We start from the raw sequence: 17,567 nt of genomic DNA on the forward strand, positions 1-17,567 counted from the left end.
CGAAGGTTTCATTCCGTTTGGACTCCATTTGATATTCCTTTTCTTTGAAACCCTAAAACAGGCAAAAAACAGCAATTCTGGGCTGGGCATCCGGTTAATAGGTTAGTCCCAAAAATAATATAAAAGTGGATAATAAATCCCAATAATGTCCAAAACAGTAGATAATATAGCCTGGAGCAATCAAAAATTATAGATACGTTGGAGACGTATCAGGGTGCTCCCGGATACCGGGTTCCCACATGTCGACGGCAAGGCAACGAGGAACTCGCAAAGAACAATTCAGACACGGTGCAACCACGAGCATCTCATACATCACACAACATTCGTTCACGGGCGGTCGTCTCGGGGTTATACCTTCGAAGCGTGCGTTTCGAAGCGGATCGGTTCATAGAGGAAGTAGTCGTTCACGGGTCGTCGAGGGAAGTAGTGGTTCATGTCCGTAGATGTTCGGGGTCACGACACGGAACTTGACATCCACGGGGTCTTCAGCGATGGTCGTGGTATATGTTTCGTAGACGTTCGGGCGGCGGTAATGGGACACGTTTTGGAGGGGAAGTAGAGGTTCACATTTCGTAGTCGTTCGGGGTCGTCGATAGTTGTACACAGTCATTGTTGGACTTGACGGATCCGATGCCTCCGGACGTAGTGGTACATGTTCATTTTTCGGAGTGGTACTTGGCGTTCTTCGGTCATAGGTACTTGACGTTTTTGCTACCTGGGTCTTCGGCGACGGTCGTTGTACACATGACATTGGGGTACTTGTCGGTCCGGTCTTGACGGAGTAGATGTACACATTGTCGGGGCTTGTTGCATCACCGGGTGTAGTCGTACACGTACGGAACGAAACTTGGCGTGTCCATGTACTTGGCTGTCTCCGATTGCACGGAGATGTAGCAGAATGATGACGGTAAGTGCAGTGTGACGCTGGGTATACCGAGGTTTGGGAAGAGCCAAATGAAGCAGCACCACGGTTAGTTTTTGGCGGTCAACGAAGAAGGTCAGTCAGCCTCGGTCTTGCGGGTAGCAAGGGAAGGAGCAGGGGCTTGCTGGTCTTTGGCGCAGGTTGCAGCCCACGTCGAAGCAGAGGACATGGTCGTGGGGGGACTCGTCCATGGCGCCCTGACCTTCGGTGCACAACGGGGCGGCGAGGAGGGGTCTCTTCGGTGAGCTGTAGGGCGGCCAGTGCTCGAGGAGAGGCCGAGGAGAGGCCGCGGGCGGCTGGATTCGGCAGGAGGCGATGCCCTACGCGCGGGGACGAGAACGAGAGGGAGTCAGAGGTGGTGCGGGGCATGGTAGGACGGCGCTTGGCGGCGGCGAACTTGGAGGCGGGGCGGCGTCGGGCGCGCAGGTGGCTGTGGCCGGGCGGCATCGCCATGGGAACAAAGGAGGCGTGAGCGAGGACATACTCGAGGTCGCGAGGAGACAAGGACGGCACTCCTTCTCGGGGCCCTGGGCACGCGAGGCTGCAGCAGAGGATGGAGGAAGAGCGATGGTTGCCAGGGAGAGATGGGGATCGGCTGAAGGAGTCTGGCGGCGCTGGGAGATCGAAGAGAGAGGAGGGGGGTCGAGCACGGCCTCCTGGCTCGATGCGTGCGTGAGCGGCAGCCTGGAGGGAGACGAGGGAGATGCCAGGGGTGCGCTGGGGTTAGGAGGGGCGGCTGGGCCTAGGGGTTAGAAGCCGGCTGGGCCTAGGTGGGTCGCGGGGAAGGATTGGGCCTAGAGAGGCCGTGGGGAAGGGTTGGCTGGCAGCTGTTATCTCTCTCTCTCTTCTCTCTCTTAAATTCTATTTTCAGCAAAAGAGATAGGCCAAAAGAATTAAGAGAAGAGGCCATGGAGAAGAACAAAATTATGGGACATTTTTGTATGGCTTAAAGGAATATTTCCACCCCAACAAAAGTGGTTTCAACAAGTTAGGAGAATTTAAATTCAAACTTATTTGACTTGAGCCAAAGGAGTTTGAACGGAGGCTAGGCTATAGGGGTGTGCAAAAATGTTGAGGATTTTGGAGGACCCTCGATAAAAGGAGAAACAAATATCAGCAAGGTTTGGAGGTGAAACTTGAAGCAGAAGAGGCATGGAACTAAAATGCAAGTGTGTTATGGTTAATTCCAAAAGAATGGAATATTTATTATAGCTCCCTAATATATTGGGAGGATAGGTTATATAGAGAAATCACCATGTGAGTTCCCTCAATTTAAATAGATCAAAGATCTATGCATTTTATTTAGTTGAGTTTTAAAAAAATGAAATGGCATGATGGCATGATGACATGATGCAAGGCACATGATGCAAAGAGGAATGCAATAAGCAAAACAAATAACATGATGAAACTCGGAAACCATGGAAGGCATCTGAAGCTCCGGTCTTGGGGCGTTACATTATGCTTTCCAGAAAATTCTACATTATTTCTGATCAACAATATGTCATTCACATATACTTATCAGAAATGTTGTAGTGCTCCCACTCACTTTCTTGTAAATACAGGCTTCACTGTAAGTCTGTACAAAACCATATGCTTTGATCACTTTATCAAAGCATATATTCCAACTCCGAGATGCTTGCACCAGTCCATAGATGGATCGCTAGAGCTTGCTCACTTTGTTAGCACCTTTAGGATCGACAAAAGCTTCTGGTTGCATCATATGCAACTCTTCTTTCAGAAATCCATGAAGGAATACAGTTTTGACATCCATTTGCCAGATTTCATAAAACACGACAACTGCTAATATGATTCGGACGGACTTTTAAGCATCGATATGAGTGAGAAAATCTCATCGTAGTCAACACTTTAAACTTGTCAAAAACATTTTGCGACAATTCGAGCTTTGTAGATAGTAACACTACTATCAGCGTTCGTCTTCCTCTTGAAGATCCATTTATTCTTAATGACTCATCGTTCATCGGGCAAGTCAATCAAAGTCCATACTTTGTTCTCATACATGGATCCCATCTCAGATTTCATGGCCTCAAGCCATTTCATGGAATCTGGGCTCATCATCGCTTCCACATAGTTCGTAGGTTCGTCATGGTCAAGTAACATGATATCCAGAACAGGATTACCGTACCACTCTGGTGCGGATCTCACTCTGGTTGACCCACGAGGTTCGGTAGTAACTTGATCTGAAGTTACATGATCATCATCATTAGCTTCCTCACTAATTGGTGTAGGAGTCACAAGAACAAATTTCTGTGATGAACTACTTTCCAATAAGGGAGCAGGTGCGGTTACCTCATCAAGTTCTACTTTTCTCCCACTCACTTGTTTCGAGAGAAACTCCTTCTCTAGAAAGGATCCATTTTTAGCAGCAAATATATTGCCTTCGGATCTGTGATAGAAGGTGTACCCAATAGTTTCCTTTGGGTATCCTATGAAGACACATTTCACCTATTTGTCTTCGAGCTTATCAGGTTGAAGCTTTTTCACATAAGCATCGCAGCCCCAAACTTTAAGAAATGATAACTTTGGTTTCTTGCTAAACCACAGTTCATAAGGCGTCGTCTCAATGGATTTTGATGGTGCCCTTTTTAACGTGAATGCAGATGTCTCTAATGCATAACAGCATAACCCCAAAACAATAGTGGTAAATCGGTAAGAGACATCATAGATTGTACCATATCTAATAAAGTACGGTTACAATGTTCAGACACACCATTACGCTGTGGTGTTCCAGGTGGCGTGAGTTGCGAAACTATTCCGCATTGTTTCAAATGAAGACCAAACTCGTAACTCAAATATTCTCCTCCATGATCAGATCGTAGAAACTTTATTTTCTTCTTACGACGATTTTCCACTTCACTCTGAAATTATTTGAACTTCTCAAATGTTTCAGATTTAAGTTTCATCAAGAAGATATACCCATATCTTACTCAAATCATCTGTGAAGGTCAGAAAATAACAATACCTGCCGCGAGTTTCAACACTCATCGGACTGCATACATCAGTATGTATTATTTCCAACAAGTCTATTGCTCGCTCCATTATCCAGAGAATGGAGTCTTAGTCATCTTGCCCATGAGGCATGGTTCGCAAGCATCAGCTGATTCGTAATCAAGTGATTCCAAAAGCCCATCGGCATGGATTTTCTTCATGCGGTTTACACCAATATGACCTAAACGGCAGTGCCACAAATAAGTTGCACTATCATTATTAACTTTGCATTTTTTGGCTTCAATATTATGAATATGTGTATCACTACGATTGAGATTCAATAAACCATTCACCTTGGGTGTATGACCATTGAAGGTTTTATTCATGTAAATAGAACAACAATTATTCTCTGGCTTTAAATGAATAACCATATTGCAATAAACATGATCAAATCATATTCATGCTTAACACGAACACCAAATAACATTTATTTAGGTTCAACACTAATCCCGAAAGTATAGGGAGTGTGCGATGATGATCATATCAATCTTGGAAGCACTTCCAACACACATCGTCACTTCACCCTTAACCAGTCTCTGTTCATTCTGCAACTCCTGTTTCGAGTTAATCTCAGCAACTGAACTAGTATCAAATACTGAGGGTTTGCTATAAACACTAGTAAAGTACACATCAATAACATGTATATCAAATATACTTTTGTTCACTTTGCCATCCTTCTTATCCGCCAAATACTTGGGGCAGTTTTGCCTCCAGTGACCAGTCCCTTTGCAGTAGAAGCACTTAGTCTCAGGCTTAGGTCTAGACTTGGGCTTCTTCTCTTGAGCAACAACTTGCTTGTCGTTCTTCTTGAAGTTCCTCTTCTTCCCTTTGCCCTTTTCTTGAAACTAGTGGTCTTGTCAACCATCAACACTTGATACTTTTCTTGATTTCTACCTTCATCGATTTCTGCATCACGAAGAGCTTGGGAATCATTTTCGTTATCCCTTGCATATTATAGTTCATCACTAAGTTCTAGTAACTTGGTGATAGTGACTAGAGGACTTTGTCAATTACTATCTTATCTAGAAGATTAACTCCCACTTGATTCAAGCAATTGCAGTACCCAGACAATCTGAGCACATGCTCACTGGTTGAGCTATTCTCCTCCATCTTTGTAGGCGAAGTACTGTCAGAGGTCTCCTACCTCTCGACACGGGCATGAGTATGAAATACTAATTTCAACTCTTGAAACATCTTATATGCTCCGTGGTGTTCAAAACGTCTTTGAAGCCCCGATTCTAAGCCGTAAAGCATGGTGCACTAAACTATCAAGTAGTTACCATATCAAGCTCGCCAAACGTCCATAACGTTTGCATCTGCTCCTGCAATGGGTCTGTCACCTAGCGGTGCATCAAGGACATAATTCTTCTATGCAACAATGAGGATAATCCTCAGATCACGGATCCAATCCGCATCATTGCTACTAACATCTTTCAACTTAGTTTTTCTCTAGGAACATATCAAAAATAAATGGGGAGCTACATCGCGAGCTCTTGATCTACAACATAGTTATGCAAATACTATCAGGACTAAGTACATGATAAATTAAAGTTCAATTAATCATATTACTTAAGAACTCCCACTTAGATAGGCATCCCTCTAGTCATCTAAATGATCACGTGATCCAAATCAACTAAACCATGTCCGATCATCATGTGAGATGGAGTAGTTTTCAATGGTGAACATCACTATGTTGATCATATCTACTATATGATTCACGCTCGACCTTTCAGTCTCCAGTGTTTCGAGACCATATCTGCATATGCTAGGCTCGTCAAGTTTAACCCGAGTATTTCTGCGTGTGCAAAATTGTCTTACACCCGTTGTAGATGAACGTTGAGCTTATCACACACGATCATCACGTGGTGTCTCGTCACGACAAACTTTGGCAACGGTGCATACTCAGAGAGAACACTTTTACCTTGAAATTTAGTGAGAGATCATCTTATAATGCTACCGTCAATCAAAGCAGAATAAGATGCATAAAAGATAAACATCACATGCAATCAATATATATGTGACATGATATGGCCATGATCATCTTGCGCCTTTGATCTCCATCTCCAACTCCATCGTCACCGGCATGACACCATGATCTCCATCATCTTGATCTCTATCAACGTGTCGTCATATGGTCGTCTCACCAACCATTGCTTTTGCAACTATTACTATCGCATAGCAATAAAGTAAAGCAATTGTATGACGCTTGCATCTTATGCAATAAAGAGACAACCATAAGGCTTCAGCCAGTTGCCGATAACTTTAACAAAACATGATCATCTCATACAACAATTTATATCTCATCATGTCTTGACCATATCACATCACAACATGCCCTGCAAAACAAGTTAGACGTCCTCTACTTTGTTGTTGCAAGTTTTACGTGGCTGCTGCGGGCTGAGCAAGAACCGTTCTCACCTACGATCAAAACCACAATGATAGTTCGTCAAGTTAGTGTTGTTTTAACCTTCGCAAGGACCGGGCATAGCCACACTTGGTTCAACTAAAGTTGGAGAAACTGACACCCGCCAGCCACCTGTGTGCAAAGCACGTCAATAGAACCAGTCTCGCGTAAGCGTACGCGTACGCGTAATGTCGGTCCGGACCGCTTCATCCAACAATACTGCCGAACCAAAGTATGACATGCTGGTAAGCAGTATGACTTGTATCGCCCACAACTCACTTGTGTTCTACTCGTGCATATAACATCTACGTAATAACCTGGCTCGGATGCCACTGTTGGGGAATGTGGTAATTTCAAAAAAAATCCTACGCACACAGGATCATGGTGATGCATAGCAACGAGAGGGGAGAGTGTGTCCGCGTACCCTCGTAGACCGAATGCGGAAGCGTTAGCACAACGCGGTTGATGTAGTCGTACGTCTTCACGATCCGACCGATCCAAGTACCGAACGCACGGCACCTCCGAGTTCTGCACACGTTCAACTCGATGACGTCCCGCGAGCTCCGATCCAGCAAAGCTTCACAGGAGAATTTCATCAGCACGGCAGCGTGGTGACGGTGATGATGATGCTACCGACGCAGGGCTTCACCTAAGCACTGCTACGATATGATCGAGGTGGATTATGGTGGAGGGGGGCACCGCACACGGCTAATAGATCAATGATCAATTGTTGTGTCTATGGGGTGCCCCCATGCCCCCGTATATAAAGGAGCAAGGGGAGGAGGTGGCCGGCCTAGGCGAGGCGCGCCAAGAGGGGGAGTCCTACTCCCACTAGGAGTAGGACTCCTCCCTTTCCTAGTAGGAGTAGGAGAGGGGGAAGGAAAGGGAGAAGAGGAGAAGGAAAGAGGGGGCCGGCCCCCTTTGCCCTAAACCAATTCGGTTTGGGCCTTGGGGGGCGCGCCCCACACTTCAATTGCTGCCCTCTATTTCCACTAAGGCCCATGTAGGCCCATTAAGCCCCCCGTGGGGTTCCGGTAACCCTCCGATACTCCGGTATATGTCTGAAACCTTCCGGAACCTTTCCGGTGTCCGAACATAGTCGTCCAATATATCGATCTTTACGTCTCGACCATTTCGAGACTCCTCGTCATGTCCGTGATCATATCCGGGACTCCGAACTACCTTCGGTATATCAAAACACAAAAACTCATAATGCCGATCGTCACCGAACTTTAAGCGTGCAGACCCTACGGGTTCGAGAACTATGTAGACATGACCGAGACACATCTCTGGTCAATAACCAATAGGGGAACCTGGATGCTCATATTGGCTCCCACATATTCTATGAAGATCTTTATCGGTCAAACCGCATAACAACATACGTTGTTCCCTTTGTCATCGGTATGTTACTTGCCCGAGATTTGATCGTCGCTATCTCAATACCTAGTTCAATCTCGTTACCGGCAAGTCTCTTTACTCGTTATGTAATGCATCATCTCACAACTAACTCATTAGTCGCATTGCTTGCAAGGCTTATAGTGATGTGCATTACCGAGAGGGCCCAGAGATACCTCTCCGACAATCGGAGTGACAAATCCTAATCTCGAAATACGCCAACTCAACAAGTACCTTTGGAGACACCTGTAGAGCACCTTTATAATCACCCAGTTACGTTGTGATGTTTAGTAGCACACAAAGTGTTCCTCTGGTAAACGGGAGTTGCATAATCTCATAGTTATAGGAACATGTATAAGTCATAAAGAAAGCAATAGCAACATACTAAACGATCAAGTGCTAAGCTAACAGAATGGGTCAAGTCAATCACATCATTCTCTTAATGATGTGATCTCGTTTATCAAATGACAACTCATGTCTATGGTTAGGAAACATAACCATCTTTGATCAATGAGCTAGTCAGGTAGAGGCATACTAGTGACACTTGTTAATACAATTCTAGCATGAATAATAAACATTTATCATGAAATAAGGAAATAAATAATAACTTTATTATTGCCTCTAGGGCATATTTCCTTCAGTTGTTAGGAGGAGGTCTTCTATCCAACCGGTGATTTCTCGGTCGCTGCATTGCAACAACGTTTTTCTAGTTCCGATGGCGTTCGAGAAGTCAAAAGACGGGATCAAGCTTTGTTTATAGTGCATGCTGGTGCGCATGGGAGGAAGACGGTGTCTATTTCCCAAACAAAATGTGTATAATTTTTATTTATGTACAATAAAAACTGTGTCCCGAGGCTAGACAGGTGATGATGGTAGACACGTCTAGATCGAGTCTACACACTTTGGTAAAAATATTTATGCCAATGTCGACGTGCGCTTGCATCGTGTACTTGTTGAAAGTGGTGGCTCCAAGTTCGTTTTTGGGAATGAGAATCTCGAGCTCGACATCCGGTTAGACTCGTCATCATCGACACACGTGTGATGATTTCTTTTTGAAAGCTTTGCTCAAAAGCTATGCATTTCCTATTTGTTTTTGTCTTCTGCCATTGGGTTAACGGTAGCCTCGAGAGGTGGTGACGCATGATATTCAGCTTCAGGTGTTTTTGCTTTATACCTTTGAACTTTTGCACATGGCCGGGACTTGCTTCACTTTCGAAAACAAAAACAGAAGGCAGTTAAGATGACCTTTTAAAGATTGATCGACCGTTCCCTAAAAAAAGATTGATCGACAGAGCCGTCCCATCTTTCAACTTGGCGGGCTCGAAGCTCACTAGCCACGGAGGCTCATTCTCTCAGACCCCCACCCCACCGCTCGCAAACATGCGGAGAGCCCTCCGCCACCGCCCGCGCCTCCAGCCCCCCACTGAAACACCGCCGGCGCCGTCAGCCCCTCTCCCATGGTACGCCGCGCCGCGGGCGCCGCCATCGCATTCGCCGTCCACGACCGAGGCCGACCCCCTGATCGTTGCCGCCTCCGAAGTCGCGCTCACTCTGCCAATCCACCCCGCCCCGCTCCCGACCACGGCGCCGGCGCCGCTCCTGCGCCTCCTCCCCGCCTTCACCTCCGCCCACTTCCTCTCCCTCCTCCGCTCCAACCCCCTCTCCCTCCCGCCGCTCCCGCTCCTCTCCCTCTTCCGCCTACTCCTTCTCGCCTCCCCTCCCGGCCTCTTCCGCCACACGCCCTCCTCCTTCCTCTCCATGTCCCACCTCCTCCTCCTCCACCGCCTCCCGGACCTCGCTCGCCCGCTCCTCCGCCTCCTAGTCTCCCGACTCGGCCGCTCCTCTCCGCCGCGCCTCCTCCCACTCCTCGTCCCCGCCGCCTCCCCCGGAGACCCCGCCCGTCTCGTCTCCGAACTCGCTGCGGCCTACGCCGACGAGGGCCTCCTCGCCGACGCCTGCTCCCTCGTCCTCCTCGCCCTCCGCGGCGGCACCCGCCTACCGGCGCCCGTGTGCTTCGGCCTCATGAGCCGGCTCCCCACCACTCCCGAAGCATACGCTTTCTACCTGCAGCTGCTTGACGCCGGCATGCCCCCTGAGGTCAGGCAGTTCAACGTGCTGATGCGAGATTTTGTTAGATTTGGAGACCTTGCGAGTGCGCGCAAGGTGTTCGACGAAATGCGAACCAGGAGCGTGCAGCCGACTGTGGTCAGCTTCAACACCTTGATTTCAGGCATGTGTAGAGCGCGCGATCTGGACGGTGCAGACGAGCTGTACAAGGGAATGGCGCAGATGGGTATCACACCTGATGTCTACACTTACAGTGCTCTGATAAAGGGTTTGTCCAGTTCAGGGAGGATCGAGGATGCAACAAAGATGTTTGATGAAATGCGCGAGAGGGGCGTGAAACCGAATGCCATCGTGTTCACAACATTGATCGATGCACATTGCAAGGCTGGGGATGTGAAGGCTGGAATGGAATTGTACCAGGACATGAGGGCAAGGGGTGTGATGCCAGATTTAGTGGCATACAATGCACTATTGAATGGGCTTTGTCGGGCGAGAAATTTTGAGGCTGCCGAATGCATTGTGGAAGAGATGAGGGGCACAGGTCTGAAGCCAGATAAGGTGACTTACACCACACTCATTGATGGTTGCTGCAAGGACGGCAAGCTAGACACGGCGATGGATATTAAGCAGAAAATGGCGGACGAAGAGGTTGCGTTGGATGAGGTGACATATACAGCACTCATCTCCGGGTTGAGCAAGGCACAACGGCCAGTCGATGCCGAGAGGATCCTTGTTGAGATGATGGAAGCTGGTTTGGAGCCCGACAACACGACCTACACCATGGTGATTGACGCCTTCTGTAGGAAAGGCGACGTGAAGACAGGCTTTAAACTACTGAAGGAGATGCAGAACAAGGGTCGAAAACCAGGAGTTGTGACATACAACGTGATTATGAGTGGCCTCTGCAAGCTGGGGCAGCTGAAGAATGCCGACATGCTTCTGAATGCAATGCTCAATATAGGGGTGCCCCCAGATGATATCACATACAACATTCTCTTGGATGGGCAGTGCAAGCATGGAAAAGTTACTGATTCTGAAGAGCTGAAAAGTGCAAAAGGAATGGTGCCAGATTTGGGCGTTTATACTTCACTGATCAGCGAACTTGTCAAGAAGAAACCAGCTAAGAGCTACCACGATAGATAAGGTTTCTGGGTAAAGACATCTTATGAGTACTTCCTCACCGGTAGAGAACCATCGATCTCCGAGATAGAAAAATGCAATATAATTAGGCTCTTCAAGTTTAGGCAGACAAATATTGCTACTCCACTCCTCGATGGGGGATACATACTTCGCAGCGCGGCATGGGGAAAGCCTACATGCTATTCTGTAATTTTACTTCTCTGATTAGTAAATAAATAAGATAGTGGCAGATGTTTACTTGAAAATTGAATTCTGAGGCGCCTTGAGCTTTTTCTTTTAGCAGTATTGGTTGCTTATAGTGTTCAAATGATTCTCCTTGCTCAGGCAACTCTACTCTCTCAGCTTGGGTTGATAGTTCAAAAACCTGCAATCGTCGTAAGGCATATTCTATGATTTTGTTCTAACTCATGGCTTCTTCTATGATTTTGTTCTAACTCATGGCTTCTTCTATCTAAATCTAGTTGTGGTAGAACAGTAACTTTCATAAGTTTACCCCGCAAAAAAATAAGTAACTTCCATAGACCATAAGTTTACCCATAAGAGTCCCAGTCTGCAGCAAAACGTGTGCTTGATATGGTCAGTTATGTTGGTTTCAGTCCAAGATGGACTTTTGTGCTAATTTCACTTTACTTGACATCTCAGTTCAGCTTACATAGAGCTAGTTCGCAAGTATTTTATCCTCGCAACAATTATTCATGACTACATGTAAGGTAAGAGCTCTACTCCATTTTTAGATAAAGGAGGAACAGACTAGCTTCATCTACAACTGATTGCAATGTAATATAATGCATTGTTCAAAGAAGCAAATTCACATCTGTTCTGAATTCATTGCAGGCTAGTGAAAAGTTTGGATACAAGTGCACCCCATAAGATTATCTAGCTTGCACAGCCTTCGCCATCCTGTACGCCGCAGCAGAAGCAACAGCACCAATAATAGTAGTCTGGACAGCGCTAAGGAACGGGCGGTTCCCAGTAAATCGACCCTTGATGTAGCCAAAGAAAAGGAGCGCGAGCAGCGTGACTCCAACTGATGTGAGCATGGCGTCCTGGACAGTGGAGATGAACATGTAGGGCAGGAGAGGGACCAATCCACCGATGATATAAGATAGCGCTATTGTTAAAGCGCTCTGCAAGGCTCTTCTAGGGTCCGGCTTCTCCAATCCGAGCTCAAACCTGAATACATTGCCCCGGTTAGTAAAGCAATCATGCCTATCACGCGCAATATGCTCTTGTTAATTTCTTTACGGTTCTTTGTCAATATCTACATTTTCAGTCTTGACAGCTCTGTTGTAGTATCTACATTTTCAGTATAGTACAATCAGAAACAATACATAGTGCTTCTCAAACAAAAAAAAACAATACATAGTGTCAGTAGCTGCTTGTCATATACCTCATCATGAACTCGAGCCAAGCCTGCGGGTTCCTCCGGAGGCCCTCCACAACAGGGCCATACTCATGCGGTTCGAGCCCGTACTCTGCCATGATATCCCCAATCTCAGCAGCCTCTGAATTATCATTATAAACAAGTCAAAATACAAACGGTGGTTAGGCTGCAAGTTACACACACACTGGGGGAATCTGGTAACTTGTTATCCAGTTATGTCCATGTACCGGTGTCTGGGACGGCAATGATCTCCTCCTGCTCCCTCTTCATCTCCCGCTTGTAGTGATCTGCCTCGCTTTGGGCAGCCAGGTACCTACCCACATGGCACAGTAGCAGATCAGAAAATTTTACAATCATGCATTCGTGGGCACTTTTTGAATTGTAAACAATGTGATCTTGTCTCTCTCCACAGCTTAAAGGGACAAGCATTATTCTCCACTGCCATTTGTGGGCACTTTTTGAATTGAAAAAGTCGTGATGTTAACATAAAGTGTGCTGAAATAGCACGTCGAAGAGGGCCATATGTCCGCGCACTTGTCTATCTCATGGGCTAACTTTTCCCCCAATAAGTTTTGTGGTCGACATGAGGGTAATTTGCAAGTTGCAGTTGAGGCTAAAGTAAAGAACAGACTGTTAGACAGCGACGCGTCTGTGCAATGCAATCTGCGGAAAAATGAGCAGGCGTCCACGATGTAACAAAGCAAGATTCAACACGTACACCTGTCCCATGGTTAATATATGTAGTCATGACTAACTTAATCTAGCTTCATAACATACAACAGTAGCTAGGATGTGCATAACTACAACTGTAGATTCACTGTAAGCAGTACTGCATTCTACTCCATTGCAGTTGGACATAATTCTGACAGCAGGAGCTAGAACCATTCTCACTTGCTAGCTTAATCTACTGTTGATATCAATATCTATACCCAATTACCCATACAGATACGGAGAGGCAGGGTACATGCATGATGTATCTCCCTAATCTCTCTCGCCATAGTAAGAACTGCGAGGCAGAGTGCCAGAGTCCATGCGTCTCTGCAAACGCTGACACGCGTCTGTACTACGCGCGATCTGTACTATAGTTAGTTACACGTTAAGTCGTCAGACACGCGTGTTGAGAAAACAATCTGTATCTGTATTGTAACCTCGGTTACTTCGCTAGATGAGCGGCGCGTGATTGAGAAGCAAAGCAGAGGGACTGGAGGGATCGGAAGTTACCCTCCGAGGCCCATGGAGATCGCCCCGGCGGCGACCTCGGCGAGGCCGGCGGTGAGGACGAGCGACGACGGCGCGCTGGCGCCGGAGAGGCCCGCGGCGAGGGCGAAGGGCACGGTGAGGCCGTCGGACACGCCCATGATGACGTCGCGCACCACCTCCCCGGCCGTGAAGTGCCGCTCCCGGTGGCTCGGCGGGCCCTTCTCCAGCATGGGCTGCCGGCCGTCGCCGTGGCCGTCCATCGCCGCCGCTCGCGAGGGCAACAGACAGAATTGAGCCGACAAGCGAGAGAGGTGGACAGGTGGAAGGGAACGGGGGCTGGAGGTATGGTGCGTTGGACTCCCCGTCTCGTCCTATCTGAATCGCTATTTATAGAGGCGGTGGTTTTACTCTGGGAAAAAAAGGGAGGTGGTTTTAGTCGGCATAGCTGGGAAGGCCCAGTACCTGTGGTCTGGGCTCTTGTGTCTACTGGGCCTTCGCTCATAGGCTTAGTAATGGGCCGAGCTGTCAGAAGGCCTGGAGAAAGTTAGGAGTTGGGAAAGTCTTTTCTCAACACAACAAAAAAAGATCTAAAAACACCTCAAAAAAAAGATCTAAAAAAGCCAAAAAAAAGATCTAAAAAAATAGTTGGGAAAGGCAGAAACCAGAACAGAGAACATATAGCAAACACTCTGAACTCTGAAGTCTGAAGTAAAAAAGATGCTAACAGCTTCTGCTTCCACCGATTTATTATTTGAGAAAGAGCACCACGACGAACATAATTGACCGAATGAAGTTCATACGGGATCTAGATCCACAATGATATATTACAATGAACCAAACGAATGGCAATGGAAAAGCTCTTTTTCCCTTATTCATTTCCCCTAAATCTGCTTGGCTTTTAGGCCCCTTCCTGCCTGCCTGATCTCTCAACAATAGTCTCTACTTCCTCTAACTGCTCTGCTTCCTGAATCCTCTACTTCCCCTCGGAGGTCTGCTTCTCAAACTCCTCGACATATCTCGCAAAGTTGAGGATGATTTTCTTGCCTTCAGGGGTGATGATGCTCTCTGGGTGGAACTGAACACCCTGGAAGAGTTACACCGTATCAGTGAGGATCATGTCAAATTGTGCCTAAGCAACAAATAATGTGTGGGGTTGAGAAATACCTGGATATGCGTGTACTTCTTGTGGCGAGCAGCCATGACAAGTCCATCTTCAGTCCATGCCGTGACTTCCAGTTCATCGTGCGGGAAGGTTTCCTCCTCGATGACCAAGCTATGATATCTTGCGGCGGTAAAAGGGCTGTTCATCAAAGTGAGGATCATATCAAATCAGAAGCTCAATTTGGACAAGTGCCAGACTCAACAAGGAAACAAACATAAAGGTTTTCCATGGTTGAAAAAAGCTCCCTCCATTCTGGCATACTATCATCAATACTAACTGAATATGTTGAAAATTCGAATCGCCATTGCATGGCACATGTTACAAAATTTCTCAAGACAAACCTAAGTGCGTCCTCTAAACAGGTAAAATACAGCTCTCAAAAGCACTCCTAGTCATCATAAAAATAAAAGCAAAGGCAATATGTGTGCAGTTCAATGTTTACAATAGCAGTGTCAGTCGACTGTTATGTAGCGGAAGCTAGAACCGAACAATCCATGGTTTACTTAATGGCTGAGAAATCATACTTTGACAAGCCCTCGAATATGGACTTTCCTAGAACTTCGTCATAGTAAACTGGAGAGCTTTTTCCATGCATCACACCAGAAGGAACGCGGATAATCTTCCCTGTATATTCATATAGAAGAAAAAACATCAGCAAGACTGAATAACAGATCATGGAAAACCATGTGTCCATAGAGATAAATCTAACCTCCAAATGCCTCTCCAATGCACTGCAGACCCATGCAAACTCCGAATATTGGGATGGTTGGCCCAAGTTCCAGAACAGTCTGCAATGATATACCTGAATCTTGCGGTTCACCTAAAGAAGAAATATGAATGTTATTCGTAAGGTCAGAAACTTTAAACTGTTCTGAGATTCGGTGAGAGAAACTAACCAGGCCCTGGTGAAATAAGTATTCCTCGTGGTTTCATCCTACATAAGATTAAAGAAAGGAACATCATCAACAAAGTTGTAATATGGTATAACCCCTTTAGTTGGACCAGAATGAAACTAAATTACAATTTAAGAGGTGCTCAGAGAACTATACCTCTTTACCTCCTCTATGGTAAGTTCATCATTACGGTACACCTCAAAATTTAATCCAAGCTCCCCCATATACTGCATCAAACACTCAGTTTCAGCAAGACGTGTTTTCTCATAGCATGTGTTCACGTCATATTAAAATAAAGGTGCGGAAAATTGATTTAACCGTCTCATAAGTACATGCATCTGAAACAGACACCGAACGTAACCAAATAATGCATTCTTGGTTCTAATTTGGATCTTTCAGACAAGGGATTCTTCTTAGAAGGTCATATTTTAAATGGAAAATCTTTGAGAATAGATTTCAGAGGATCCAACTTTGTACTCCCTCCGTTCCTAAATATAAGTCTTTTTAGACATTTCAAATGGATTACAACATACGGATGTATGTAGACATACTTTAGAGTGTAGATTCACTCATTTTGCCCCGTATGTAGTCACTTGTTGGAATCTCTAAAAAGACTTATATTTAGGAACGGAGGGAGTACTTCTAATGAAAAAACATTCTTGCCACGTTGGTTGCCAAAGGTTATCCTCTGTTGTTAGGATTTATTAGAACAACCGGGCATTAACAGCATATTTAGCAGATTCGTGTTAATTCTCAAATGTAGAAAAATGCTTAGCAGATTCATGTTGCTTCTCAAATGAAGAAATACATTTCTGTAAGACTTCTAAAAGAACAATGTGATAAAACCTCATATAAGGTTAAAATAGCAAGATAAGTTCTTGTACCAGACCATATATAATTCTGAATCCCTAAAACAACAATCCATGCTACGAATGGTATACTTGAGGGCAGTGGAATCCTTTTCTCCTTTTTTAAATGGAAAAGCTACTTTTGACTGGAAAAATTGAACTGACACAACCGAGAATGCGACTTCCGCACGGCAAAAAGGAAAACATGTGAAGAAAAACTGTATGAACACTGAAACTTTCGGATCAACCCACGTACTGACCCCTCTACGCCGGCAAAGATATGGCATACACAGACAGACCAGAAGCAGCCGGAATGCGAATGGGCCAGGAACATGTGAAACCATATATACCTGGCACAGGTTGTAGGTAAAGCTATCATAGTTGTCGATGACGATGATGGGCTGCTTCACCGCGGCCGGTGTTCCGTCACGGTCGGCCACCGGCGCCGCGGCGGCCGGCCCGGCGGCGAGGACCACGGGCGTGACCGCCCTCCTACCCCTGAGGGCCAGCCCACCGTTCTCAGGATCTGCGAGGGGAAAAGCCCAATCAATCTAGGATTCGGCAGATCCGCAATGAAACGGCGGGATAGAAGCAGGGACACGGAGGGATTCGTACGGAGGGTGGCAGGAAGGCGCGCGAAACCGGCGGCGGGGGCCGTCGCCCGTGCACGCAGCGCGGCGGCGGTGGTCGCCGGTGACGAGGCGGCGGCGAGGTGGGTGCAGGCCATGCCGGCGAGGAGGGTCCGGAGGCGCGCGGCTCGCGGCTCGCTGGGTTTTTGTCCGTGGCGGGGAAGGGGTCGGGAACGGAACGGGAGAAAGCGAGCTGCGAGCTTGCGGTTATATAGAAGGGAGGGATTTCGGGTTGGATTAGGACGACATCCATTTTCTTCAGCGCGCGCAGTAAGAAATGGAAAGAAATTCAGTCGTGCTTAGTTATGCGCGTAAAACTCTACGGCCCCTACTAACGCCGTGCGTCCGCCGGTCGGCGGCGCTATCTGCCGACGACCGGCGACGTGGTCAGTAGCTCACTTGTGCCCGGCGCCTGCCATGAGGAAGGCGTTGCTTCTGCCGTTTCCGTGTATAATAAAGCAATGAACGCATGCACATGGTCTCGCACTAGGAAACGTCGCTGCCGATCACCGGTGTC

The 17,567-nt window shown here is 46.7% G+C and overlaps 3 protein-coding genes across 3 annotated transcripts; 1 reads left to right on the plus strand and 2 right to left on the minus strand.

The window, feature by feature from the left end:
• Nucleotides 1-9,054: 9,054 nt before the first annotated feature.
• Nucleotides 9,055-11,648, plus strand: LOC123189453 (putative pentatricopeptide repeat-containing protein At1g09680). Its single transcript, XM_044601871.1, has one exon. It carries the CDS (start codon nt 9,108-9,110, stop codon nt 10,935-10,937), a length of 1,830 nt encoding a protein of 609 aa, XP_044457806.1. The 5' UTR covers nt 9,055-9,107; the 3' UTR covers nt 10,938-11,648.
• Nucleotides 11,649-11,701: 53 nt separating this feature from the next.
• Nucleotides 11,702-13,875, minus strand: LOC123189454 (vacuolar iron transporter 1). The gene is made up of 4 exons (XM_044601872.1): nt 13,540-13,875; nt 12,546-12,631; nt 12,325-12,439; nt 11,702-12,107 (listed from the first exon to the last, which is right to left on the minus strand). Exons 1-4 carry the CDS (start codon nt 13,776-13,778, stop codon nt 11,807-11,809), a joined length of 741 nt encoding a protein of 246 aa, XP_044457807.1. The 5' UTR covers nt 13,779-13,875; the 3' UTR covers nt 11,702-11,806.
• A 347-nt stretch (nt 13,876-14,222) lies between these two features.
• Nucleotides 14,223-17,347, minus strand: LOC123189455 (anthranilate synthase beta subunit 1, chloroplastic). The gene is made up of 8 exons (XM_044601874.1): nt 17,037-17,347; nt 16,772-16,947; nt 15,730-15,800; nt 15,577-15,614; nt 15,390-15,500; nt 15,205-15,304; nt 14,683-14,818; nt 14,223-14,602 (listed from the first exon to the last, which is right to left on the minus strand). The coding sequence occupies exons 1-8, from the start codon at nt 17,146-17,148 to the stop codon at nt 14,492-14,494; spliced, it is 855 nt and encodes a 284-aa protein (XP_044457809.1). The 5' UTR covers nt 17,149-17,347; the 3' UTR covers nt 14,223-14,491.
• Nucleotides 17,348-17,567: the final 220 nt, after the last annotated feature.

This window comes from Triticum aestivum, chromosome 2A (assembly GCF_018294505.1).
Source record: "Triticum aestivum cultivar Chinese Spring chromosome 2A, IWGSC CS RefSeq v2.1, whole genome shotgun sequence".
NCBI lineage: Eukaryota > Viridiplantae > Streptophyta > Magnoliopsida > Poales > Poaceae > Triticum > Triticum aestivum.

Bases quoted from the DNA above. Each gene is read 5' to 3' on its own strand.
- LOC123189454 (XM_044601872.1), bottom strand. From the start codon at position 13,778: ATGGACGGCCACGGCGACGGCCGGCAGCCCATGCTGGAGAAGGGCCCG. The intron at 12,632-13,539 runs GTAACTTCCGAT...CCATGTGGGTAG, and splicing joins ATCTCCATGGGCCTCGGAGG to GTACCTGGCTGCCCAAAGCG. The intron at 12,108-12,324 runs GTATATGACAAG...CAATGTATTCAG, and splicing joins TGGCTCGAGTTCATGATGAG to GTTTGAGCTCGGATTGGAGA.
- LOC123189455 (XM_044601874.1), bottom strand. From the start codon at position 17,148: ATGGCCTGCACCCACCTCGCCGCCGCCTCGTCACCGGCGACCACCGCC. The intron at 15,801-16,771 runs GTATATATGGTT...TGTTTGATGCAG, and splicing joins TTACCTACAACCTGTGCCAG to TATATGGGGGAGCTTGGATT. The intron at 14,819-15,204 runs GTATGATTTCTC...TTTGATGAACAG, and splicing joins ATATTCGAGGGCTTGTCAAA to CCCTTTTACCGCCGCAAGAT.
- LOC123189453 (XM_044601871.1), top strand. From the start codon at position 9,108: ATGCGGAGAGCCCTCCGCCACCGCCCGCGCCTCCAGCCCCCCACTGAA.